This window comes from Leopardus geoffroyi, chromosome X (genome assembly GCF_018350155.1).
Source record: "Leopardus geoffroyi isolate Oge1 chromosome X, O.geoffroyi_Oge1_pat1.0, whole genome shotgun sequence".
Lineage (NCBI taxonomy): Eukaryota > Metazoa > Chordata > Mammalia > Carnivora > Felidae > Leopardus > Leopardus geoffroyi.
This window is the reverse complement of record NC_059343.1, coordinates 20,084,107-20,110,818: the sequence shown is the minus strand read 5'-3', so window position 1 is coordinate 20,110,818 and position 26,712 is coordinate 20,084,107. Positions and strand designations below refer to the sequence as shown.

Sequence of the window (26,712 nt, the reverse complement as noted above, 5' to 3'; positions counted from 1 at the left end):
TAAATAAATGAACATTTAAAAAAAGAGAGAGAGAATGTTTATGGGGCACCTGGGTGGTTCATTCCGTTAAGCATCTGACTTCGGCTCAGGTCATGATCTCGCAGTTTGTGAGTTCGAGCTCCTCGTCGGGCTCTGTGCTGACAGCTCGGAGCCTGGAGCCTGCTTTGGATTCTGTGTCTCCCTCCCTCTCTGTCCCTCCCACGCTCATGCTCTGTCTCTGTCTCTGTCTCAAGAATAAACATTTAAAATTTTTTTTAAAAAAGAGAGGATGTTTTAAAAGCAAATGAGATCCATTTATAGGCTGCTTTGCCTGAGTTAAATCAGCAGTCGATCTTCACATTTTAAATTGCAAACCAAATAAAAAATTGTATTTTTATAGTTCAATAAAGAATACACTTTGTTTAATTATCATAGCTGCTGGTAAGGTTTGATATAATCCAATAGCCTAGATCACAAGAAGTATCAATAATTTATACTATATGAGGAATAAAATGATCAATTCAAAAGGAAATTGATGAATATTCCTCAAAACAATTTTAATATTTGAAAAATATTCACATACAACTTGAAAGCATGCACAACGTTCTGCCCCAGGTCCTTAGGATCCTGGATAATGATTAGGTATGCTATGTCATGCCTACTGTAGCAAAAAATTCATTATTTTTTTTATTATAATTTAGAATAGGTCTATCACAAGGTGCTCTGTGAAGACAACATGCCAGTTTAAAAAAAAAAGGAACTGGAAGCTGACTCAAGAGCAACCTTTTCTTCTGTGAATTCTGATATTTATGCTAAGCATGACCTGTTCAGATGCTTTTCAAAAATGAAGGAAAATCAAAATTGAATAAAAATTCCAGGGACTAATTTGCACATCATTTCTTGACTCAAACTGTATACAGCTAGTTCGAGGGCATCTACTAGAAATAATTTATTCATTAAAATTTTGTCAGTAAAAAATATTTGTACTTCTAGTAATACAAAAAGGGCTTAAGAATCGGTCACACATTTATTTGGTTAAGAGAGCATCCTGAGGGCTTGTGGACATTTCATTGTCCTTTAATACTCATATTAGCAAGACAAGCACATTGTTAAATGATTTGGGTTTCTATCAGTTAGCTGTGCATTAATATGATGGAGAACTGTTAATACACAAGCCTTGACACCAGGCAAATAATTCCTTTTCTTCTTTTTTCAATTCCTCATCTGACATGGGTTCAACTTTCATGATGTCAGAAGATGGGGAGGAGAAGATGACTGTCTTTTTTTGCTTTGTACGTGATGTATCTGTCTGTGGTTCCTAGGTAGAATTATAAATAAAAGACGGAAAAAAACTGGTTTTTACTACTTTGTTTTTATAGTGACTGTTTATACTTAGCCTCCTCGTAAAAAACTTAGAGCAGATTCTTTAAGAATTACAAAGTAACACATCAATACGTGCTGGTTGTCAATATTCCTACAATGTAGGAATATACTGAGGGCGACTTTACACATACCGCTTTTGTAAGTTTAGATAGAAATGGATTTTGTTTTGACAAAATCACCATTAGCATCGTGCTGAATTGACAGCGTCAACGTACAGAGACGACAGTTTTTCATTGCTGCTGTTGTCGTTCACCACCTCATACTGATGCGGAGCCCAAACAGCCAATATTTATCAGGTTAGCTCTATTGTTGAAGAATTTTTAAAACATGGGGCACCAAGAGGAACATAGCTTTAGACTATCTAAGTAGATACCAAAGGCATTTCAACCTTCACCTTGGAGATAAGGAAAATTCTACTTATAGAAGTAGAATTACTTACAGTTTGAATAGTGTACAAAACAATGAATTCAGTACAAGTTCAACTTACAGTCCCCACAGAAGCATTTTTTTCTTTAGCCATCTTGTAAGCTTTTTTCATTTTTTCAACTTTCATTTGAGCTTGCTTAGATCGACGACCCAGATGTTGAATTTGACTCTGCTGTTGGTAGGGCCCATACAAAGGTTGGATAGTTGGAAAGGATGAAGGGCATCTAGAAAAGATTTGTATTATAGACAGAAAAAAATGCACAAAATAACATTGAAATGTAAAGCAAGTTCCCTATTTTTTTAAAGCATCTTCCAGCAAACGTATCATAGACCTCAGTTTTTGGAGCAGTACTGCATGTAATTTTTTAGGCCAAAGTTATCATTTCTGCTTAAATTCCACAGCACAGTTCCTTATCTGTCACCTATGAAGCTGTATATATGAGGATGTGGACCACAATGACGGTGAAAATGATAAAACATGGTATCAATCTAAAATCCGTTTTCCTGGAAAATACCATGTAGTAGCCACTTGAATCTTTTTTAACACACCATATACTAACACCAAAAAACGAGTAAATTTCATAATGGCCGAAAACAAGCTGTTTTTATCAGTGCTGGGATCAGATACAGGTGGTGCCACGCCCTACGCCTTACCACTGCAAAGCACATAGGCCCAGCTTCCAACTGACAGCATTGGCCTCACTCAGCCCGAGGGCTTGCTTGCGAAAACAAGAGCCCATGTGTGGAGAAAGTGCCCGAGAATTACTACCTCACCTCCTAAGCAGTCCTTAGCCAATGACTGCTGCACATTGGCGTATACATATCCCAGCTCCCTTGCCCCCACAGGATAAGTTGAGTCACGTGTTCTACAATGGCTTGGACATTCCCGGGAGGGATTAAACTCCACTTACCCGCAGAGATAACCTGTTTGCTGACACACACTGTTTCGGCAGCCTGCCCCTCCCTGTTTCCCTTCCATGGATGGTTCTGGGGATCACCTCCCAGATAAACTACTCATACTCAAATCTTTGATCTCCCAGGAGATCCCAAACTAATACTGCATTCATAGAAACCTGTAAGAAAATACTTTTACCTCTTTAATTGATTTAGAATTTGGCTACTTAATTTGGCTCTTCCAGTGACTCATCTTAGACAATCAATGGCAAGGGTTCAAATAGCAAGGAGCCGACGGTTATACATGGTGGCAGAGAAAATTACATCATTTATTTGGCCTTGGTGGTAATAGGGTTAAGTTCTATATTCAGTGCTTATATGGATGAATTAGAGAAAGTCTATTTCATGATGACAGACTGCCCCCTACACCAGGCCATCTGTCTGGCAAATGTATACCCTTGATCATAAAATATATTGGCTAAATTATATTATTGGGGCAGCACCACTCATCTCTAGCCCTGAAAAAATCCAGCGCATTTGCCTGATGCTGGGTCACCAGTGTCTTCTTCATGTACTAACCGAGTATTTTTTTCCTTTCAAGTATGACTCTGGAAATTGACTACCAATACATCCTCTTCAATCTGATTACCTCTTTCTTTTTCTCAAGAAAGAAAGCTCTTCACTTGTAAATAAGATGGGCTAGGTGAAACTTGTAATGGAAAGAAAAAAGGAATATAATGAGAGCAGTCGTATTCTGTCCATACTGTTTCAGATCATAATACAGTCTATTTTGCTACAACATGAGTTTCTATAATGTGAATTGGCTCACATGTTATTGCTAAAGAAGGGAATAATGTGACTGTAATTTATATGCAATTTGTCCTCAGCAAGGAGAGCCGGGATAGCAAGACGAGAATTATAACCTTCGGCAGAAAAGGAAAGAAGGTCCTCAGCCTTGTGTGCCACAGACAACGGGAGCCCTTTTGGCTGTATTTATGAAAACGAGAATTAGCACGTGCATCTAGGGCTCTCTCCCCAGAGTGGAACCCCTCAGCCCACGATCCACCCTTACGGCGCTCCACCATACTCCCCACCTTGAGGGGGTTTCGGTTATTGGCAGGTTGCCCGGCCTCTCGTGTCCGCTTACAAGGCAACCACACTAGCCCAGGGCCACACTTCCATCTGCGCTAGCACCGTGCCCACTACCTGCTCTCATTAAAGAGATGCCAGAATTTCCACTCGATCGTTCTACATGTTTTATATTTTCTGTGCTGGCCTCCAGCCATCCTGAGCTGCCTGTCTGCTGGTGCAAGTTATCTCCCCAGGTTCCAATTGTCCTTTTTGTTAGTGTTCTGTTTACAAAGATGCAGAAGTTTGGAGCAATCTGCCCCAACCCCGTTTTTCCCATATGCCCTATTATTATCTGTCATGAGCTATTTGGCAGAAAGTGAACATTTTCAGAAATGCCCCTAGTATCGCAACCCAGGTAAAATGTCACTTTTACCTAACTTCAGAAACAATCCGTAGCTGGTGCTTACGCATCTCTTCCGTTTGTGGCTTCTGTAACAGATACTTCATTTCTTTTTGTAGACGGTGTGAGATTATTCCAGATTCTGCATAATGAACTATGTCATATATTATCATCGTCCTGGGGATGTTTTTGAGGTTTAATTTTCGCCAGTAGTTATTTCTGCCACCATAGGATGCAGGAGTCTCATCCAGAAGACTGGAGTACTATATGGAAACAACAGGTAAGAATGATTGGTTGTGGGTACTCTAGAATGTTTTTAGACACATTTCTCAAGGTTCACGTGTCCAATGTCACTTCATCAAAAAGCATTCCCTGATCCCATCTCTGAACTTTATCAGCAATGTTCTTCTATGGCTTCTTACCGACTACTTGATGTTTTAGTTATCTGTGTACTTAGCTCCCCACCGGAAGTGCGCAGGGTCCTTGTCACGCAGTATCATGTCCACAGTACCACACTCACTAAATCTTTATTTAACGCATAAACATTTTAATGGCAAATATATGATCTGCATACCTGGTGGTACTTGTTCCTAACATGCTTAGGTTGAAAGGACATTTGCATAAGCCTTTTCAGAAACAATGAGTTCATCTCTGGTACTAAGGGGAGAATTTCACTATTTCCATTTATAGTATTTGTAGAAATCCCACTGCTATTTATTTTTTGAATTTAAAATATCAAATTAGGAAGGTTAAAATTCAAATATATATAATCAATTCAACCTTATAAAATGTTCATTTAAGAAATAAAAATAGGGGAGATGCTCTAGCCACTGCCCTTACCACGGCAGCCATGGTCTCCCTAACGGACACCCAGAACGTTGGAATGGGATTAACAAGATTTGGAGTGTTTTTCCTGTTCTTTGGAATGATCCTTTTTTTTTTTTTTAATTTTTTTTTCATGTTTATTTATTTTTGAGAGAGACAGAGACAGAATGCGAGTGGGTTAGGGGCAGAGAGAGAGGGAGACACAGAAGCAAAAGCAGGCTCCAGGCTCTGAGCTGTCAGCACAGAGCCTGAAGCGGGGCTTGAACTCATAGACCTCGAGATCATGACCTGAGCCGAAGTCGGACGCCCAACCGACTGAGCCACCCAGGCGCCCCATGATTCTCTTTTTTGACAAAGCACTACTGGCTATTGGAAATGGGCTTCTTTCCTGTGGTCACTGGCTTTATTAGAAGAGTGCCAGTCCTTGGATCCCTTTTGAATTTACCTGGAATTAGATCATTTGTAGATAAAGTTGGTAGCAACAATATGGTATAACAACAAGTGAACTGAAGACTCATTTAAAATATTGTATTATTTATAAATCCTTTGAGGAATATTCAGCACAAAATGAAATGACATGAAATAGCTTGTAATGTTCTTTACAGAAGTTTAAAATGTACAGTCTACAAAGTACCAATAGCAGTTAACAAAGAAGAACTGAGAACAGGCTTCTAATCAAGTGATCTGAGAAGTCAGCAAGCAAACTAAAGGAGATGAAATCAATGTTACAATACTTATTGAAACTCTTGAAGGCGATTTTTATTGTTTATCCACAATGTGTGAAACACAGCCGTCCTTGGAGAACTGCAGTGCCTGTTTCTTTCCTTTTTATTTTGAGGGTGCAGGAACACGCACAGGCATTTGCTTTTTAGAAATATCCACTGGAATGGCAAAAATATTTCTAGTTGCACTGTGTCTCTGAAAGTGATGCATGAGTTAGCTTGGATTATGTCATTTTAATGTATTAAACCCAAGGAAAACCCAGTTTTGATGGATGAATCACCTTTTTTTAATGTATAAACATATGGCTAAAATAAAACATTGGTGGTTCTTCTGATTCCTAATATTTTAAAGCCAGATGAAAATCTGAACTAGATATTCACTGTTGGAATACACAAAGGTCATTTATTCTTCATAAACGAACACTCAGAACTACTCATGTGTCTTGAGAGTCTGACCTGATTATCTGTATCCTACATTATATGTAAGCATCTAACAAAAAGAGTTCTTGACCATGAAGTAGTCTGTTACATTGAATAGTCTTTTATTTAAGATACTAAATGATGCAAACCTAATGGATTTTTCCATGTCATGGTGTTTTCCTTTCTTTCTTTTTCTTTCTTTCTTTCTTTCTTTCTTTCTTCTTTCTTTCTTTCTTTCTTTCTTTCTTTCTTTCTTTTTATTTTAGCAGTGGTTTTACTATTTTGCTTTTCATAAATCAAATAACTATTGGTAATGTTTACTTTAAGATGTAATATGTTAAAAGGTTAAACTTATAGGTATTTGTTAAGGGCTTTTCATGTAAGGCCGAGTTTTCCTTTATTTTTAGCCTTTTCATAACATAAAAATCAATACACATGATGAATGCTTCATAAGATGCTTTGTCTTGAGTTCATGGAGAAAATATCTGAATTCACATGCTAAAGTTAGTTTACAGTAATTAAATGGGCTATAGTTTCTTAAAAACATGACACTAAAAAAATGTGTTGTTTTTTCTACTATTGATGCTTGACTGGCAGTAAGAAACAGTAGTTGTTTCTTGGTAGTTTTCCAAGCTGGCAGCTTTTCTGGTAGATGTAAGAACACATTTCAACAGCCATAGTACTATCTGTTTTACCACTAATGACTGCACTATTTACCTTTTTTTTTTAACAGTTGCAAAGCTTTTTAATGCTCAAAATTATAATTTAAACCTGTGATTTTTATTTACAAACATGTCTACAAAATATATCATAGATTGCATTATTTTTGTATGCACAATGCACAAAGAACTCCCATTTTTGCTTGTCAAAAGAAGGAAAGACTTGGTCCACAGTTTAATAGTTCAGTCTTGTGGATTACTGTCTTTTGGTACTGGCATTTGACTTATGACATAATCAGTGAAACTAGATGATATTGACAAAATGAGACTCCTACCTCAATAGTTCATGGAATAATAAAAGACCTAGTGTTGTGTCTAATGTTCTTCAAAAAAGTAATATCCTCATTTGGAGAGTGTCAGATATATACATATTTTGGGGATCGACTTATACAAGTTGCCCTGTAGGACTCTTCTACATATTTTTGACTGATCCATATTATTTTCAGTGGCTAGATAATTCTACCTTTTTAGAACAAGAACAGTATCTGTTAATGTAATGAACATTTGTATTATTTAGCTCCTTTGTAGACATGAATTTCTACCAAAATGTTCTTTGCACCATAACAGATAACTTTTTCAAAATCTTATTTCATAAGCATTATTAGAAGTTGTGTAAAGGATTTGATAATTTCCCAGTCCTTAGTAAGATTGAGGGGCTGGAGCAGTTTTCAGTTTTCAAAGAGCCAACAGTTAATCTCAAATTTGAGTTTGGGACTGCTTGGCAGCGCTATTTCTTATTCAGAACCACTGATGAGGCTCTATTTTTAAACATATTAGTCTTCTGACAGAAATCACTGTACATTGTATTGTTTCTTCCTTTCCAAAATGAGCCTTCTTTGTGACAAAAATGTACTTTGATTACTGCTATACAGATGGAGGAAAAGGTCTAATACTACCTAGCCTTAAGTGTACCTGGCACTGTTCAAATGTATTTTCTGTTACACAAACATTCTTGCAATGTTTTTCTTTTCCCCTTATAAATTGTAATTCCTGGAATACTGCTGCTTCAAAAAGTCTCAGAGTCATTTTATATGATCTAACAATGGAATATTGTAAATACACTAGTCTTACCTCTCAATAAAAGGGTACTTTTCTGTCAAAGAAAGAAAGAAAGAAAGAAAAAGAAAGAAGGAAAGAAAAATAGGGCCAGGGGAGCCCAGGTGGCTCAGTCGGTTAGGTGTCCAACTTTGGCTCAAGTCATGATCTCGCGGTTCGTGGGTTCGAGCCCCACATCAGACTCTCTGCTGTCAGTGGAGCCTGCTTCAGATCCTCTGTCCCCCTCTCTCTCTGTCCCTCCCCAACTTGTGTACCCACACTCTTCTCAAAAATAAATTTAAAACTTAAAAAAAAACTTTAAACAAACAAATAAATAAGTAAATAAATGGAATAGGGCCAAAGGATCTACAATGCTGGGAAATAGAATATCAGCTAGGCATTTAGGGTATCTCTCTCTCTCTCTCTCTCTCTCTCTCTCTCTCTCTCACACACACACACACACACACACACACACACACAAGCAGTCTTTCTTTTGATTATTTAGGCAGGTACAAATTTTAATTACTACCATTTGATTGAATAAGCCCAGTCCTCCAACAACACTTTCAATTTCAGTTTCCATAGTGTAAGTTAGTAATTGTATAAAATGCAAACTTTGCTGAGAGCTCTTCAGTCCATAGGTCACTACATAAATAACAGATGTGTGTAGTGATTAGTGACAAATCAGGTCGCTTCTTCCAAAATGTGTCACTGATTGGTCACCGAGGATCTGTTTTGTTCAGTTCACACAGACACAGCAAAGTATGTAGTTGTATCACCTCTTTCTCTCCCGGTGATAAACCCATGTGACATTTACCAAAAAATATATATATAATAAAACAAAAATAAAAGATAATCAAAAGAACAGGCCAACAGAGAAACACAAAGTGATAATGTTGGAAATGTAAATGGAATTCTACAAGAAATAGGTGACCAAGGGGATACTGACATTGCCGTCATTCAAGAGCTTGTGGCTGGGCAGCTAGAGGAACTTGGTGAAGGTGAATTTACCAGCATAAATGAGGAAAGTGGTTGTGACAACAAGGATGAAGCTGGCCCAGAGGAAGTGACGCTGACAAAAAAGATACTTCACATTACAAGAACTCTGAGATTTCACAACATTTAAAGCATAGGGGTGCCCGGGTGGCTCAGTCGGTTAGGCGTCCGACTTCATCTCAGGTCATGATCTCATGGTTCATGGGTTCGTGCCCCACGCCGGGCTCTGTGCTGACAGCTCAGAGCCTGGAGCCTGCTTCAGATTCTGTGTCTCCCTCTCTCTCTGCCCTTCCCCCATTCACGCTCTGTCTCTCTGTGTCTCTCAAAAATGAATAAATGTTAGAACAATTTTTTTAAAGTGCAAAGGACAGGGGCACCTGGGTGGCTCAGTCGGTTGAGCGTCTGACTCTTGATTGCAGCTCAGGTCGTGATCGAGCCCCATGCCAGGTTCTGCGCTAACAGTGTGGAGCCTGCTTGGGATTCTCTCTCTCTACCCCTACCCCGCTCTCTCTCTTTCTCAAAATAAAGAAACAAACATAAAAATTTTTAAAAATAAAGTGCAAAGGATAAAATGTTGGTAGGTAATCTAAACTTAGGAAGGAGTAGGACAATTCACCAAGGCATAGAAAAGATGCTCACTACGTATTGTAAGTTACACGAGAAGAAGAGGCAAGTGCAGTTGAAACCACTCCTGATAAACTGTTTTTTAAAGCTTTATTGGGATTCACATCCCATACAATTCACTTATTTAAAGTATATAATGCAATGGTTTTTAGTATATTTATAGTTTATATGTTTTTTACAAAGAAATGAAACACTCTTGATCCTCAATGTTCCTAATGTTAAAAATTATAGGGTGATAAATGTTTTGCTTTTTTTCCATTTTCCTATATAACAGATAGCAAGAGAGTTTTTAATATTTTGATAAGATTTAAAAAAAATTTTTTTTAATGTTTATTTTTGAGAGAGAGAGAGAGAGCAACAGCAGGGGAGGGGCAGAGAGAGAGGGAGACACAGAATCTGAAGCAGGCTCCAGGCTCCGAGCTGTCAATAGAGCCCGACGAGGGGCTCAAACCCACATACTGTGAGATCATGACCTGAGCCGAAGTCAGACGCTTAACCAACTGAGCCACCCGGGTGGCCCATTGACAAGATTTTTTTTAAAGGCACGGCACAATCATGATTTTTCCCATTGATTATTAAATTTGCTTTGCACAGTTTCAGCTTGCACGATCTTTTTTTTTTTTTTTTTAAGATTTTATTATTAAGAAATTTCTACACCCGATGTGGGGCTCGAACATACAACCCCGAGATTAAGAGTTGCATGCTCCACCAACCAATCAGCCAGGCACCCGTGCATGGTCATTTTTAGGGCCCCGCACTACCGTGTGAAGTGAGCACTGTTTTACTTGCTGAGAGTGGAGCAGTAAAATGGGTAGACACCTCAGAACCATCAATGACCTGCTCTAAACTTAGCTATGTGACCTTGGGCAGATTTTTAAAAATCTTGTTAAACTCCATGTTTCTCATCTGTTAAAGGGTCACAAAATTCACAAATTTGAAGATTGAAGGAGATAATAGGCAAATGAAGAGCTAAAAACAGTGCTGTGTCCATAAAGGGCTCAATAAATGTCAGCAATCATCATGTCTCTCTCTCCCAATATGTCTATCTGGGGACTTCTTTCTATGACACCAATCCTTGGCTTAGCCACAGTCTGCAAGTACGTGACCCATGTCCTTAGCAAAGACAGTCGGCATCCCCAAGCGCTACTTATTTCCCGGTTCAATTCTCTCATTTTCCAGGTTAAGGCTCTAAAGGAAAGAAAACACAACTGGGAGTCTCTAAGGCACGGCAGTAATTTCATGTGTCACACTGACACAAGTGAGTGAATAGTTATTATTATGAGCCAGAATTTTGGGATCCCTTGTTTCTTTAGGACTTGTAAAATGGCGGTAATAATAGTACCTACCTCTTAGGATTGTTATGAGAACAAAAGGAGTTGGTATTACATAGCGTTTGCTATTATTATTACTTAGGTATCTAGTTTACGTTCACTGATTTAGCACTGCTGTCCAACCTGTTATGCAAACCAGAAACCGAGGAGCCATGCCGGACACCCTCCCTTAGCTTGCCTCCCTGTCACCAAGGCTCCACTCATTTGATTCTCTAACTATCTCTTGTGTCTCTAGCCTCACAGCCCTCAACCAAGAGACCACCATCTCTCCTGAAGTACAGCAGAAGCATCCAAACTAGGAGAAAGCTCTTGCTGTCTGTCCTCAAATCCATCCTCTACACTGCAGCCACATGGGTCTCTTCACTTACTAGATTAGATTACCTCATATCTTAACACACTGTACCAGCTTCTAGTTGGACACAGGATGAAAGAAAAGAAAAACACCTCACTATGGTCCAAAGGCCTGCCTGAAGCTCTCTTACCAGCCCTCCGGGCCACCGACATGCCAAACCCTCTGCTCTCTCTTCTCCAGCCCCACAGACCTGCTTTCAGGCCCTGCGTTTCTTCCTGCCACAGAGTCTCTGCCTGGGGCGCAGCACCTGCTCAGCCCCAGACTGAGGCTGTGACACATTGTTGATTGCCTGCCCGTCAAGCATTTCCCACTTCTCCCTTGCCTCCAGAGCCCTGTTTTGTTTTGTTTTTTTCTTCCAAGTATGGAACAGTAATATGTTCCAGGAAGGAGGGCCCCAGCATATGAACCATGATTGTTCTAAGTCAATCATGGAAAACGGTCCCACGTCCCTTTATCAGTGATTAGTTTAGGGGGAGCATGTGATCCAGTTCTGACCAAAGGAACCCGAGGGGAAGTCTGCTGGGGGCTTCTGGCAAAGATTTTTCTTCTTGAGATAGAAAGGAGAATTACGCTTAGGAGTCCCCTTGTTCCTGCCTTTGAAGGAGGTTGAGAACGTGATAGGCATCTTGTTACCATGTGAAGGAAGAGAAGAGCACTGGAATGAGCTGACCCAGAGCCCTGACGTCCTGGGGCTGCTTCATTAGCTAGCCCAGGACCCACCTACCTGTGCACTTTGGACATGGGACAATAAACGTCCTTTGTTGTCTAAGCCTCTTGTGGCTGGGAACATTCTGTTACTAGCAGCACACAACATCCAAACAATAATCAGACCCTTCATTACCAGGCCAAATCTCCATCTTGCACTATTTTAGCACCATGTATTTGAGTTTTTGACTTTTTTACTGAGATAAAATTCACGTAATCTAAAATTCACCATTTTAACCATTTTAAAGTATACAATTCAGTCTAAATAAACATTGTATCACTACTATCTAACCACAAAACATTTCCATCACCCCCAAAAGAAAGGCCACATTCAGTAGCTATCACTCCCCAAATGTAAAAAGCCAAATATTATATGATTCCATTAATAGAAACTACCCAGAATAGGTAAAGCAGAGACAGGGAGACAGAAAGCAGATCCGTGGTTGATAAGGGCTGGAATGATGGAAGAATGGGGAGTGACAGCTTAATAGATACGAACTTTCCCTTTGGGGTGACAAAAAGGTTCTGGAACTAGATGGGGGTGGTGTTTGCACAACATCATGAATGCACTTAATGCCAGTGAACTGTACCATTTAAAATGGTAAATTTTGGGGGTGCCTGGGTGGCTCAGTTGGTTAAGCATTCAACTCTTGATTTTGGCTCAGGTCATGATCTCACAGTTTGTGAGTTCAAGCCCCACGTCGGGCTCTGCAATGACAGTGTAGAACCTGCTTGCAATTCTCTCTCTTTCCCTCTCTCCCTGCCCCAACTGCCCTCGCTCGCTCACACGCGCTCACTCTCTCTTTCAAAATAAATCAACAATAAAATGATAAAATGGTAAATTTTATATTGTGTGTATCTTGTTACAGTGAAAAACATGTATGATCCTTTCTTCTTGGAGTACAAGGCCAGAGGCTTTTTTTAATTGTTGTTTCTAATATCTAAATCTCAATTCCTTACTTGCATGTAATCTTGCAGGGTCACAATATCAATTTCATCAGTTATTTTGAACTTCTGGAAAAAACGTTCCTCTTCCATAACTTGATGACAAAATCTCCTTTTCCCCATTATTTTGCAAGCATCAGCCACTGCCTATAAAGAGAATAGAAAATAGACTTTTAAAACAGTAGTATAATAGCAGTAATTACCAGTGCACGATTCACATGTTGTTTCTGACAAACACATCAAATGTTGTTCCTTCCTTCTGGCAGCTTGCTGGTCAATAAAAATACTGTATTTACAAAGAAAAGACTGTAGAGGAATTTTTAAACCACTTAAAATTTGTTTCCATAACCATGTCTACATAGTTTTAAAACGTAGGTGGAGCAGTAATGAGTTTACAATTCTCAGAGAAACACGTTTTTTTTTTTTTTAATCTGTTTTTCCCCCTCAAAAAAAAACCCCATTCTTTTCCCTTAAAAAAACAAAACAAAACAAAACAAAACAAATCTCTAACGTCACTCATGCTGTCAGGGCAAAGAAAACGTCCTTGGTTGTTACATAGGTCGCCCTGGGAACAGCTCTGAAAGGTGTCACCGGGTGCCTCTCTTTCATGTGTTAGCTAATCCCTCACCCCCAAATGGAAACAGGGACGTTTCAGATTGCTTAGACTTCCCTCTGTTTCACACTTCATTCTCAGGGGCCAGAGAGTAGCAAAGCAGTTTTTTTTCGGTCCGAAGTGTCAGCATTTTATACTTAAGGAAAGCACCTGAGAGGGCAGAGGTACAGGAATGACAGTAAGTGCGGAGGACCAGATCCCATCCGGCCCTATTTGCACCGTACCCTTCCACATACACCCATCCTTTGCTAAGCGCTATACATAGACTGTGAGTAGAGACTTAAGTACTCCCCACCCTTGTTCCCACCCCCCATAAGTATGTGCTGACTCTTCTAACACATATTTATATTACATATCTGTGCTTCTGGCCACAAAGCATATACTTATGAGAAGGGAGACTGGTGTAGATGAAAATCTAAATATCTTTAGATTCCAGATTAGTCTCTCTTTTCCTTTGTATCTCAGAATGTATATTTGTGAGAGCATGGGAACTCCGTGTTATAAGGCTGATAGGAGGCTGGCTGAGACGAGATCGAAATTTGAATCTCTGTTCTTTTTTACTTAACATACAATGTAACAATAAGCCTGAATGTATTTCCCATTTCAATTTTCACTTTTGTTATTGAGAATATTCCTTTTTAAGTTTTTCTAATTCCAAAGCTTAAAACACAGACACGTATGGAAAAGGAAAGAATATTCAAATGGTTGTAGTTTTATTCCTAATGCGCTACCTGCAAGGGACAGAAACAGCTTATGTGATGGAACCTTCCTTGAGGCAGATCATCTTTGTTTTCCATTTCATTAGTTTCTTTATACACTATGCCTCTAAAGAGAAGGCAGTATTGGCACGTATCTCCATTATGCTTTCTTGCAATTAATTTCCTGTGGGTTCTCATTAACCATCCTCACAGTGATACTAGAGGTAAAAGCAAATAAATTGTACAGTGAACAAGTCTGAAAGCCATATAATTTCTGCTCTGAGGATTTCTTTAGATATAACTATATTTTACTTTAGCTCAAGTTACTTAGTAAGGGTATTTCTTGTCAGTTCTTCCCCACTCTACTCCACTCAGCCACCACCCACAATCCCTCCCAGCCCTGGTTTCCTTATTTGCACAGCGCCTCAGCTGTGTGGCTCAGCTGTGTCGGGCCCAGCCCAGTATCCAGCCAAAAAAACTCTATGCCTGGCAGCGCAGGGCAGGCTCACTGCCCACTTGCCACAGGGGTTTGAAAAAAGTTTGCCCTCCGACGGCCAGGATGTTCTTTCTCAGGCATCTGCCGCGTAAGGCCGGATTCGGGAAAGTACTTCTGGGTAGGAAGGGATGGGAGAGAAGAGCCCAGACCCAGGTGAAGGGGAAGGGCGGAAACTGGGCAAGAAGCCCAGGACAGCAGCCAATCAGACTAGAATTCAAGAGGCAGGTTCCATTCTTAGTGGGTGACTCAAAAGGCCCAAGAGGGGCATCTCTAAATGTGACACCTCCCCTGATACCTGGCATCACTGTGGCTCAGAAGCCCCCACAGCCCTGCCACTGGCCCAGATCCACACCTGCACTTGTCAAGTTACTCTGCTATCAGAAGTCACTTCCCCGCCTGCCTGGAAATTGACACTCTCGAAACTAGCAAAAGCTGGCATCCCTGCACGGGAACCCTGTTTCTGGTTTGGAGCAGTACAGTGATATACAGGCTCAGAATTAATAAAACCACCACAACCGCTGGTGTTGTTTCAACCTCAAAGTGCGCACAGGGCAGCGGACAGACTGAGAGTATGCAAGCCTCAGCTCTGCCCCTGACAAGCCCCTCCAAGTTCCAGCTTCCTTGCAGTCAGAATGGGAGTAACATGCACCTCACCAGAGTTATCAGGGGGCCGTGGAAGAGAACACATTTAGCAGGCCTCCTGACTCAAGATTGGTTAAGAACGCAGGCTCTGGAGTCAGGATTACTGGGTCTTGATAACGGTTCCTTTGCTTTCTAGATGTGGGACCTTTGGCAAGTTACTTAGTCTTTTAAAACTAAGGATAACAACAGGCTGTACATTCTAGAGTTTATGAGAATGCAATGATAATGCACACGAAATATTTAATATAGTACTTGATAGTGCTCAATAAGGGCAGCTAATATTAATAATAATGTTTTTCCTTTTTACCTAAATGCCCAATCCTCAAAAAGAACGGGGATCTTCAGTTGAAACTAATGGTTGCTGGATATTAATGTGTGAGAACGGGCAATTACTCAGAGGCATTCCAGGCCATGGTGTGTGCAGCGGGCAACTTTAGTGCTTGTCAAACTCCATTGTACGTAGGGTCATCTGGGGGGTGGGGTCTTGTTAAAATCCAGGTGTTGATTCAGTGGGTCTGGGGTGGGGGCTGACATTCTGCATTGCTAATAAGTTCCAGGGGATGCCGGTGCTGCGGGTCTGTAGATCACACTCTGAGTAGCAAGGCTTTAGAATATTCTAAATATAGTTGGGAGGATGAACTATAGTGACAACCCTCTGAAAATAAGCATTGCTCTGAAAATAGATCATCGAAGTAGGTAACTGAAATGAGATCTCTTTTTGGTACACGTGGCTATCTGATTGTTCTAGCACCATTTGAACTGACTTGGCACCTTTGATGAAAATCAATTGATCATCTATGAGCGGGTGTATTTCTGAATTCTCTATCCTATCTCATTGATCTATGTGTCTCTTTATGCCATCACGACACTGTCAGGATCATTTTAGCTTTTTAAGTCTTGAAATCAGCTAATGTAAATCTTTGTCCTTGTCTAAAGTGGTTTAGGCTATTCTACATCCTTTCACTTGTTTTTACTTGTGTGTGTGTGTGTGTGTGTGTGTGTGTGTGTGAATACGTGAGAAATACCATCGGGAAATGGTAAGGAAATGAAACTAGAAATGGAAATAACAACTAGGGAAAAGACAGAACAATAACAAAACTCTGTGAAACTCCCCTTCTTCATAAGTGAACTTAGATTACACGTCTGAGCTAAAACTGACTTGTTTACTTCATATTAAGAAGTAAGTGGGGGCACCTGGCTGGCTGAGTTGGTAGAGCATGTGACTCTTGATCTTGGGGTCGTGGGTTCGAACCCCATGTTGGGTATAGAGATTACTCCAAAATAAAATCTTAAGGGGCACCTGGGTGGCTCAGTCATTTGAGTATCTGACTTGGGCTCAGGTCATGATCTCACGGTGAGTGAGTTCGAGCCCTGCATCAGGCTCTGTGCTGAGAGCTCAGAGCCCAGAGCCTGCTTTGGATTCTGTGTCTCCCTCTCTCTCTGCCCCTCCCCCGCTCTCTCCCTCTCTCTCAAAAATAAATAAACATTTAAAAAAAATAATAATAAAATAAAATCTTTAAAACAAGAGAAAGTGAACTTAGAAAAGTTGGATCAGTTTGCTAAACACACAATTTCTACATTCAAAGGACCTGAGTAGACTTATAGTGAGAAAAATTCTACTTCTACAGGTTTTCTATCAACCATGTATCCAAGTGTTAGCAGAGTTTGTTACAAAGTTGAACTAAAGGGAAAAAGGAATTCTAAACTGTTCTCTTGTGTTCTGATCATTTAAATCCCCTTAGAATATTTAGTGAAAAACTCAAACTAAATAGTGCTATCACATTTTTATAATAAGATCAAACATTTTTTAAAATATATTTGTGTGAGTATTTTTTATGGAAAAAAAGAAGGAGACACAGTAAACTATTAACAGTGATCACCCCAGGAAAGTGAAAGTCACAGCACAGAGAGAAAAGGCATGAGGTGGTTTTCTTTTTAAAAAAATCTCTGTGCTATTTCCTTTTTTTCCCAACAGTTACTTTGTAATTTAAATAAAAAATGAATTTATTATACAGCATTTTAATGAGTTTTAATATACACACAGTGCTTTCCAGTCACGACCTCTAAGTTTTTCATTTGCTCCAGCTTGTGGACAGTAGGGGCCACCAAGGGCAGATCCAAGAGAATTTCAGTTCCTGGAAAAGTCTCATTATGTAACCTCAGAAAACCAAGAATTGATGATATTTTATAGGAACAACAACAAGCTCATTCTGTACATAAATGTAGCACGACTTTATTCCTCAAGATGTAGGATAAATATCAACTTTTGCATTTGAAGTTATTCTAAATAAATGAACAAATATTGTTTTCGGAACACCATATTCCATATGAAAACACACAGTCCATTTGATACATTCTGAAACTGAATTAAATTTTCTCTGATATTGCCTGAGAACACAGAGAAAAGCAGTCTCTTTTTATTTTCTAATATTCTTCAGAGAATAAATGCCGTACATCCTGAATCTGATCAGAAACTCCCAGGGGCACCTGGGTGGCTCAGTTGGTTGAGCGTCTGACTCTTGATTTCGGCTCAGGTCATGATCTCACAGTTTGTGGGTTTGAGGCCCGCATACGGCTCTATGTTGACAGTGCAGAGCCTGCTTGGGATTCTCTCCCTCCCTCTCTGCCCCCGCTTCCTCAAAATAAATGCATAAATATATTTAAAAAAAAAAAAAAAAAGAAAACTCCCAGGCTGTATGGTCTTCTATCCTGAACACATTCCATTACTGATGATTTCAGATGGACCATACTTTTCATGTAAACTATTTCCAGAAGGCTACAGGAAAATAACCTTTGATGTACGGTTTATAAAAGGCTAAGTATAAGGGGCGCCTGGGTGGCGCAGTCGGTTAAGCATCCGACTTCAGCCAGGTCACGATCTCGCGGTCCGGGAGTTCGAGCCCTGCGTCGGGCTCTGGGCTGATGGCTCAGAGCCTGGAGCCTGTTTCCGATTCTGTGTCTCCCTCTCTCTCTGCCCCTCCCCCGTTCATGCTCTGTCTCTCTCTGTCGCAAAAAAAATAAACGTTGAAAAAAAAAATTAAAAAAAAAAAAGGCTAAGTATAAGAATGCACATGTTTTTCTCAATCATTGTCGTGTATAAAGGCCAAAGGAGCAAAACCTACACTGTAGATCCTTGTTATTAAAAGTAGGGTCTGTGGGCCAGCAGTAGTGGCAGCACGTAGGAACTGGTTAGAAATGCAGAATCACACATCCTGTCCCAGAGCTAATGAATCAGAAATTACATTTTTTAAGTTTATTTATTTATTTGGGGGGGGGGGGAGAGAAGAAGTGGGGGAGAGGTGGAGAACGAGGGGGACAGGGGACTCAAAGCAGGCTCTGTGCTGACAGCAGAGAGCCTGATGTGGGGCTCAAACTCACAAACTGTGGGATCATGACCTGAGCTGAAGTCAGACGCTTAACCAACTGAGCCACCCAGGCACCTCAGAAACTACATTTTAACAAGATTCTCAGATGATTCCTATGCTATAGATAGAATTACTGTGTATATACTGTTATATATACCCAGAACTCAGGGCATTGTAGGGCTCGAACCCATGAACCGTGAGATCATGACCTGAGCTGAAGTCAGACGCTTAAGTGACTGAGCCACGTAGGAGCCCCCAAAATTTTAATACAAAGAAAAGTGATGAGTATTTTTAGAGCCTTATATAAGGAATTCATTCCAAATATTTTTTAGCTGATAAACAGAGACACTCTTGAAACATAATGCTTAAAAAAATATTACCTGCCTGCTGGGCTGTTTAATGGTGAAATAACTTAGTCTGTACATTTCAAGTGCAATTTAGATACTACATAGATGTTAAGAAGCTGAAGCAACATAAAATGTACATTGTGAAAGAAACATCACCTCACTCGATGGCTTTAAGAATTTTTTTCCACTGAAATAGTTGTAACCATGTCCTTCGGTATGAAGAAAAATTTTAAATACGATGACAGGTGGAAATGTTTCACCACTAAATCTGAAATAAAGACCCAAAATTAGTCATGTGGCATCAGGCTTGGGGCTGAGTTACTTCTCCTCCATAACAGGTAACAAAATGGATTACAGAGGTGAAAGAGTCACACTTTGGTGTGTGGGCTCACAACTATTCTCATTCGTGTGTCAGATTGGACACATCGTGGAAAAGGAGCCACTCTCAAGGCAACTTGTGGCCCAAGAGTCATGTCTCTGTTTCTCCACACAATAAATGAAAATAAGAAGAACACATTTACTCTGTAATTATACCCTGAGAACTTATGAGGACTTAAGAAAATAAATTTCTAAGGTTTCTTCATTTTAACTAAGTGCTTCTTGAAATAAATCAGTATAGAAATATTACCTGAATCTAACTTTACACTTCATGCTAGGATCTTTCACAAGCTCAGCCTCTAAGGGGCTCACTTCCTTCAGTATTTGATGTGTCACACGAAGTTCCTGAAATAGATGATGATGCTATCAATGGAAAATGGTACCCTGCCCAGACGTAATTTACTGAAAATAACAGAGGTGGCATGGTGAAGTGAACAGTATACCAGACTTGATGTTCTAAAGTCCCAGGTTCTAGTCTTGGCTCCTCCGTTTATTACCTGTGTAGCCTTGAGTCAGTTACTTCATCCTTTTAGCCTCCAAGTTTGAGTAGGTGTCCCTCCTTGAGATCCCAGGCACTGTTCTTTCCCTCTGACAACACTTTTCACAATGTACTCTAATTAACTATAAACTAATCTGTGTCTTCCACTAGACTGTAAGGGGCGTGAAGGTACGGGATACTGTCTTTTTACTCTATCATGTGTTCTTTTTATTTATTTATTTATTTATTTTTTAATTTTTTTTTCAACGTTTATTTTTTTGGGGACAGAGAGAGACAGAGCATGAACGGGAGAGGGTCAGAGAGAGAGGGAGACACAGAATCGGAAACAGGCTCCAGGCTCTGAGCCATCAGCCCAGAGCCTGACGCGGGGCTCGAACTCACGGACCGTGAGATCGTGACCTGGCTGAAGTCGGACGCTTAACCGACTGCGCCACCCAGGCGCCCCTATCATGTGTTCTTAGCATTTAATACAGTCCTTGGAATACAGCAGGTGGTTAACAAATATTTGATATTGAATGAATCACTGTAAAATGAGGAAAATAACTGTAATGTCACTAGCTTTTAAGCACCTTTTATATACCACATGCTCTGTTAACGCCTTATATACATAACCTCATTTAATCTTTACACCTCAGCAATATTATTCAAACATTATTGTTCTCAGCTTTCCAATGAGCAGGCTGAAACTCTGGGGGTGTCTGTAATTTATTCAAAGGCACGCGGGTAATAAATGGACAAGCCAGGATGCAAACATAGATCTCTTTGACTCTAAAGCCCCCACCCCCTGCCCCCATATGACCCGGCCAACCTTTATGCCTATGACAATCACATAAAAAAGTACACCAAAGGCCTTTTATAATGACAAATCATTATTAATGTAAGGTAGGATCTTGAAGTGTCAGGACAACAGATTTTTTAAAAAAAGAATTAATTTCCTTTTTTCTGTTACCCTAAGCATCTAAAGTTATACCAAAACCAGTATTATGATAATTAAATGCCAGTGCCATACATGAAGACAATGAACGGGTAATGGACCTGAACCAGCACCCACTTACCTGAGTGGGTTTTCCCTGAGGTATTCTGCTTACTGGCATCAGAAATGGGTCTGTGGCTCAGATGGTGAAGAAGTGTACAAGCTGCTCAGAGCTGCTAAAACTCCCTTAATGTGACTGTCACTAATTACAGACTACTGTAATCAGGGGTGATATGCTTAGAATACTTGGTACTGTATGAAGGAAAGCTTAATACTCCGCTGGTGTTGCCAGAGTTGTTCTTTTGGAGAGTGGAGGTGGGGCATGCCCACCTTTGGGGTGTTTTTGTTTTTGCTTTTGTTTCTGTTTTGTACGTAAATAGGACCATATTACTCACACTGCCCTGCACTTGCCTTTTTTCACTAATGAGCTATCTTAGCTGCCTTTGTTTGTATTGCAGAATCACATGCGAGGCTGCGAGGTTTAACACTACGAAAGCACCAAGGCTTATTTAACTAGCATCCCATAGGTGAACACTCTATGGTTTACTTTCTCTGCTGTTACAAACAATACTGCGATGAAACTGTACATGTGTTGTAGAATGCATTCCTAGAAGTGAGATTGCTGGCTGGAAGGTAAGGGCACTTTTAATTCAGAGATTTTTCTTGTTGATGATCAGTGGCCCACATCTTCAAATAAGAAATCGAAATTTTTTAAAGATCTTATTTTGGTTTCAGAAAAGGAAATAATATGCACGTCATTTACAAATAAATCCAGAAATATTCATTTAGGGCAACCCTAGAACCGCATGCGTTATTATTAGGTTCAAATAGGACATCAAAAAAAGGTTACATGTTCTATCTTTACTTCACACACCTTTTAGCTTGTAAGTAATTAAATCTTCCAGAGAAAACAAAAAGCAAAATACATACTGCTGCACGAATCGTGTGCTTTAGGAGTTGAAATATTGTTTTGTCCATATGAGATAACCAAGCTCTCTGTATCCTTTGGGCTGAAATATCTTTATTAGTTCTGAGAGGGAACAAAAAGAGGTTAAGATGAGTGAAGTAGTTTCCATTTTCCTAAAATCTTGGGGAACTCTGAATTTCTGCTTCTTCCCCCTGTACCATCCCATCCCCCACCCTAAGACTGACCTATGAGGGACATTTCGATGTGGTAATTGGAACTGGTCATTTGCAGAATCTAGTCAGAATGAGGATATAAAATATTTGAGAATATTTCCCTTGAGATCAAAAAAAAAAGTCCCAGCTAAAACTGTATCAGCAAAAGTATATATATTATAAATAAAAACGTGTGAAGGGACAAATCTGCTTTCTTGAAACATCCGTGACCTAAAATGATTCCATTACAGTTAGTTCTTTAAAACACTGTACGACTAGTCCAAGTCAATGAAAATAGCATGCAGAATACTCGAAGTTACGGTAGGTCCAATTTTCTTCTGGGAACAGACAACCATGCCCCAAAAAGAGAAACTCCCTTCTTTGATCTTTGCTTGAACCAGGCTCACCCCGTCAGGTCAGGTAAAAGAATTATTTTACTTTTGATCATGTGTCAGCACTAGCGAATTGTAGGGACCACCCTTTCCCAACCCCCACCCCCCCATCCCATCATTACCCCTCACAAGGCTTCATGTAAAGAGAAGTAAGTACTCTTATATAAAGTCACCATTAGGGCGCCTGGGTGGCTCAGTCGGTTAAGCGTCCGACTTCAGCTCAGGTCACGATCTCACAGTCCGTGAGTTCGAGCCCCGCATCAGGCTCTGGGCTGATGGCTCAGAGCCTGGAGCCTGCTTCCAGTTCTGTGTCTCCCTCTCTCTGACCCTCCCCTGTTCATGCTGTCTCTCTCTGTCTCAAAAATAAATAAACGTTAAAAAAAAAATTAAAAAAAAAAATAAATAAAGTCACCATTAGCTGGCGAATGCAGACTACAAGACGCAGGGTTGAAAAGGCCTGGAGTATGGAAACAAAGCTTTAAATCCTAGCTGATGCCATTCATTAGCTAGTTAACCTTATGCAAATCACTTACCTTCTCCCAGTGGCTGCTTCCTCACTTATAAAATGTAATAATAAGACTGCTTCACAGTTGTCAGGATCAAAGAAATGTGTATTAGCATGCTTTGCAAATTATGAAATACCCTAATTATTATAATTACTATTCAATTCAAAAGTAATTTTAAAACAGACAAAAAAACCCCTCTAATTTATAAAACAAGAAGTGTTTGATGTTAGCTGGGTAAATACCGTATGGAAACTGACCCGTGGTGGAAAATGATAAAGGGCGAAAGACAGCTACTTACTGTTGTATTGCCGTTTCCTTTACAGTATTTGACAAATGCACTTTGTGGTCTTTTCCTGAGCATGGCTTATCTGGTTTCAGAACATCAGTAACTGATGCCTTTGAGAAGCACTTCCAGTGCTTCATTTTCCTGACGAAGTACTCTGAAAGTACACAGATTCGGCATTTGAGGTCATAACCTATGTTATTGCACTGTTTGGACAAAACTGAACTGCCATATGGTTGTTGGGCTAATAACAGAACACTTTACAAAGGAAGGCAACATGGATCTTAATGTTGCTTACAGTTTGCATGCTTTATGTACTAAAAATATTCTGAGGTATATGGAAAAGACAAGTGGATCTATCCATAGCCTTCTAACTGGCCTTCAGTCTCCAGTCTGTGTGTCCTTCTGGGTTCCTCCACACTGCAGCTGAGTTAATCCCGTAGAGCAATAATCTAGCCTTCTCACTCCCTAACTTAAAATCTTTCAGGGACACTTCATTTCCTCCACACTGAAGTCCACACTCCTTAGAATGGTGTTCCAGACTTTTCTGTCTAGTGTCCAATCTCTCAAACATCAAAATACCAACTTTCATCAGCATTCCTCTCTAGACTGTGAGAACAAGAACTTGTCCCCAAAATTAGTCAATGTTTTACACACCTGTACCACTGATCATGCCATTTCCTTTCCCTGCAGTGACGTCTCCACCACCAGCAAACATCAACTCAGGCTCCAGGACGCCAGCTAATTGATGCCTCTTCTCTGAAGTTTTCCACCCTCTCTTTTTCATACAACTGCTCACCCTGTCTCCAAGGTCCCATAATACCATACACGTTTTTCTTTTACAGTACTTCTCATATTGCATCATAATTTGTTTTATTGGCGGTCACCCCAATAAGCTTGTTGAGGGCCGGAGGCATCTTGCTAACTATGGAATCTTCCGTGTCTACCGAGAGTGCAGGGTTTTTACATGCTTGCCTGAGAACTTTCTGTCCTGGTTTTATCATGAAATAGCAGTGAGACTTTGGGCAAGTTCCTTAACCTCTCTGTAGCTGAGCTCCCTCCATGGTAAAGTGAGAGGGTGTACACTAAATGATTCCACCTTTGGTTTTCCATCCTTTGACACATTATTCCAATTTGAATGCAGTTCCGAAATTCGAAGTCACTGCTTAGTCTCTTCTACTAAAGCAGGGACTCTTTATCCTTTCTTCTGGTGCCATGGACCCGTATGGACAGACTCTTTTTTTTTTTTTTTTTTTTTTTTTTGTAGAGAGAGAGACAGAGCATGAGTTGGGGAGAGGGGCAGAGGGAGAGAGAGAGAATTTCAAGCAGGCTCCATCCCATGACTCTGACATCATGACCTAAGTCAAAATCAAGAGTCAGATGCTTAACTAACTGTGCCAACCAGTCGCCCCTGGACAGACTCCTTCTAAGAATTATGTTATTTTTTTTAAGTTTATTTGTTTTGAGAGAGAAAGAGTGTGTGCACACGTGGAGGAGCAGAAAGAGAGAGAGAGAAAGAGAGAGAGAGAGAGAATCCCTAGCAGTCTCCGTGCATGGGGCTCGAACTCACGAGCCATGAAATTATGACCTGAGCTGAAATCAAGAGTCAGTTGCTTAATTGACTAAGCCACCCAGGCACCCCTAAGAATTATGTTTTATAAATTCATAACATAAAACACGTACGATCACAAAGGACTCCACAATTATATTGAAATCACTGTGAAAACATTTTCAAAATCAAAACTATAGGAATTTGTCCTCTTTATGCATTAAATGAGAGTTCTCAAAACTACTGTACTCGTCAAGAGATAATGAGCAGAAATGCTATGTCAAGATGTCTGCTACGACTGTACCATTATATGAAAATATCTGTGCTTTCTACTGGGGAGAAAGTCGCCAGTACTGCTGATACTACTGTGCTTTACTGCCTACACTATAATTGAAAGAAATGCTAAAGTTCAGCTACAGATGAGTGAAAATAAAGTTGTAATTTTTTCCCCATCTAAGTTCATACACCCCCTGAATTAAGAACTCTTACCCTAATTTATCACTATACTTCACACTTTTATATACACGTGACATTCCATTACTGATACAGAGCCTTCAGAGTCTTTTCAATATTTGTCCTTGGGGATATGGATGGGGATGGCTTGGAATATACAAATGTCTGGATCAAGAGAAAATCAGCCCATAACATCTGGGAGTTGGCCTGACACTCACAGCTGGGCTTTGGTGTTACCCTGGCTTCCTAACAACACCCAAACCAGAGCAAAGCCGGGCTTCCTTGAATTCGCTCCCACATGACCCAACCAAAGCCCAAATTTTATTATACATCTTTCTAGCACCCCCTTAGTGAGATGCCCCGTTGTGCCAAGTTGTGAGTTTTCCTCGCAGCAATCAGAGATATACTCAACTTGTACAACTACAAGTGGTTGAACACTTGTCTTTGGTCTTGGGCTGGAAGGCAGCGACATGCCACCACACAAACCACAAAAATCTTCCAGATGCCTGCCTGGATGAATTTACACTTTCTATGGGGTGAGGAAGCATAATACAGATTGAAATATGAAACCCTCATTATAAGACACTATGACAATTATTTAGGCGAGATCACAGGTTTTAAAGGCAGACTACCTAGGTTTGGATTCCGGGTTCCCGCTTTTTCGGTGTGGCCTTGTACAAATTACTTCTCTGTGCCTCGGTTTCCTAATCTACTAAACTGGGACTAATAATCATACTCATCTACCTGGGTGTTGGAAAGATTAGATGAATATGTGTAAGGAGCTTAGATTAGAGCTGAGCACATAGTAAACACTACGTTAGTTTCTGCTATTCTTGTTAATAAGATAAGTATTCTCATTATTACCTATTTCTAGTAGTATGAAGGGACATGTGATTCCCAGGGACGGGTATACGCTTAAGTATTTTAAAGGGAAAAAAGTCAGGGCCTTTCGAGAGTAAAGGACATGGCAAATTATATTAAATTTAAAACCTTAGGAACTTCCACCCCACGGTAAAAAAAAAAAAAAAAAAAAAAATCTGAAAACCTTTTGTGAGATAAATCCAGGCCCCAGAGGTCGGCGACTTCCGGCCATGAGACTTTCGAAGCAGCTCGATACCCGTCGAGCGCCCCCGCCCGGCGTCCTCGGAGCAGAGGATTCCCAGCCCAAGTCGCTGGGCGCCCAATCGCGGCAGCGAAGGCCGATTCCCAGCGCGGCGCGGGGCCCGGCACCTCCCTCCTCGCGCCCCCGCGTGTCGCCCACACGGAGCTGGCGCTTTCCTGCCGCCTAGCAACGGCTGGCGCAGGGGCGGAGCCTCCTGGAGGCGGGGCTTGCGTTCCCAGGCAGTCTGAGGAGCGACGCGCTGCAGCTCGGCGACGCCGCTACCAGACCAGGCTTCCGAACTAAGCCTTCGCGGGATCGAATTGGCTGTACGGCAGTCACCCGAACCGCGGCCCGCTTGCGGTCAGAGGAATCAGGGCCCTACCCGGCCGCCGTAGCGACCTCTCTGTAGTGGGCGGGGCCGAGGCCGGGGTGACCCCGCGGGAGCCACCTCTGCCAGCAACATGTTCAAG

At 40.6% G+C, this 26,712-nt stretch overlaps 2 protein-coding genes across 3 annotated transcripts in view; one reads left to right on the top strand and one right to left on the bottom strand.

Moving 5' to 3' along the window:
* Positions 1 to 203: 203 nt before the first annotated feature.
* Positions 204 to 26,705, bottom strand: CXHXorf58 (chromosome X CXorf58 homolog). The gene is made up of 10 exons (XM_045472624.1): positions 26,642 to 26,705; positions 26,186 to 26,566; positions 23,154 to 23,295; positions 21,769 to 21,868; positions 19,617 to 19,711; positions 19,145 to 19,256; positions 12,843 to 12,974; positions 4,187 to 4,416; positions 1,850 to 2,012; positions 204 to 1,297 (listed from the first exon to the last, which is right to left on the bottom strand). Exons 1-10 carry the CDS (start codon positions 26,703 to 26,705, stop codon positions 1,124 to 1,126), a joined length of 1,593 nt encoding a protein of 530 aa, XP_045328580.1. The 3' UTR covers positions 204 to 1,123.
* The window catches only part of APOO (apolipoprotein O), a 56,735-nt gene continuing 56,467 nt past the window's right edge, over positions 26,445 to 26,712 (top strand). The window contains exon 1 of one of the 2 annotated variants that reach the window (XM_045471047.1): positions 26,445 to 26,712. In XM_045471047.1, coding sequence (XP_045327003.1) covers positions 26,704 to 26,712 — 9 coding nt within the window. In that variant the 5' untranslated portion in view covers positions 26,445 to 26,703. The other variant, XM_045471048.1, reaches the window with a different exon arrangement.

What these genes read in the sequence shown, in the direction of transcription:
- CXHXorf58 (XM_045472624.1), bottom strand. Translation starts at nt 26,705, where the DNA reads ATGTTGCTGGCAGAGGTGGCTCCCGCGGGGTCACCCCGGCCTCGGCCC. An exon ending in CTGGATTTATCTCACAAAAG is followed by an intron (nt 23,296 to 26,185) that starts GTTTTCAGATTT and finishes GTGTACTTTCAG; the next exon opens with AGTACTTCGTCAGGAAAATG. An exon ending in TCTTAAAGCCATCGAGTGAG is followed by an intron (nt 12,975 to 19,144) that starts GTGATGTTTCTT and finishes TTCTCTTTATAG; the next exon opens with GCAGTGGCTGATGCTTGCAA.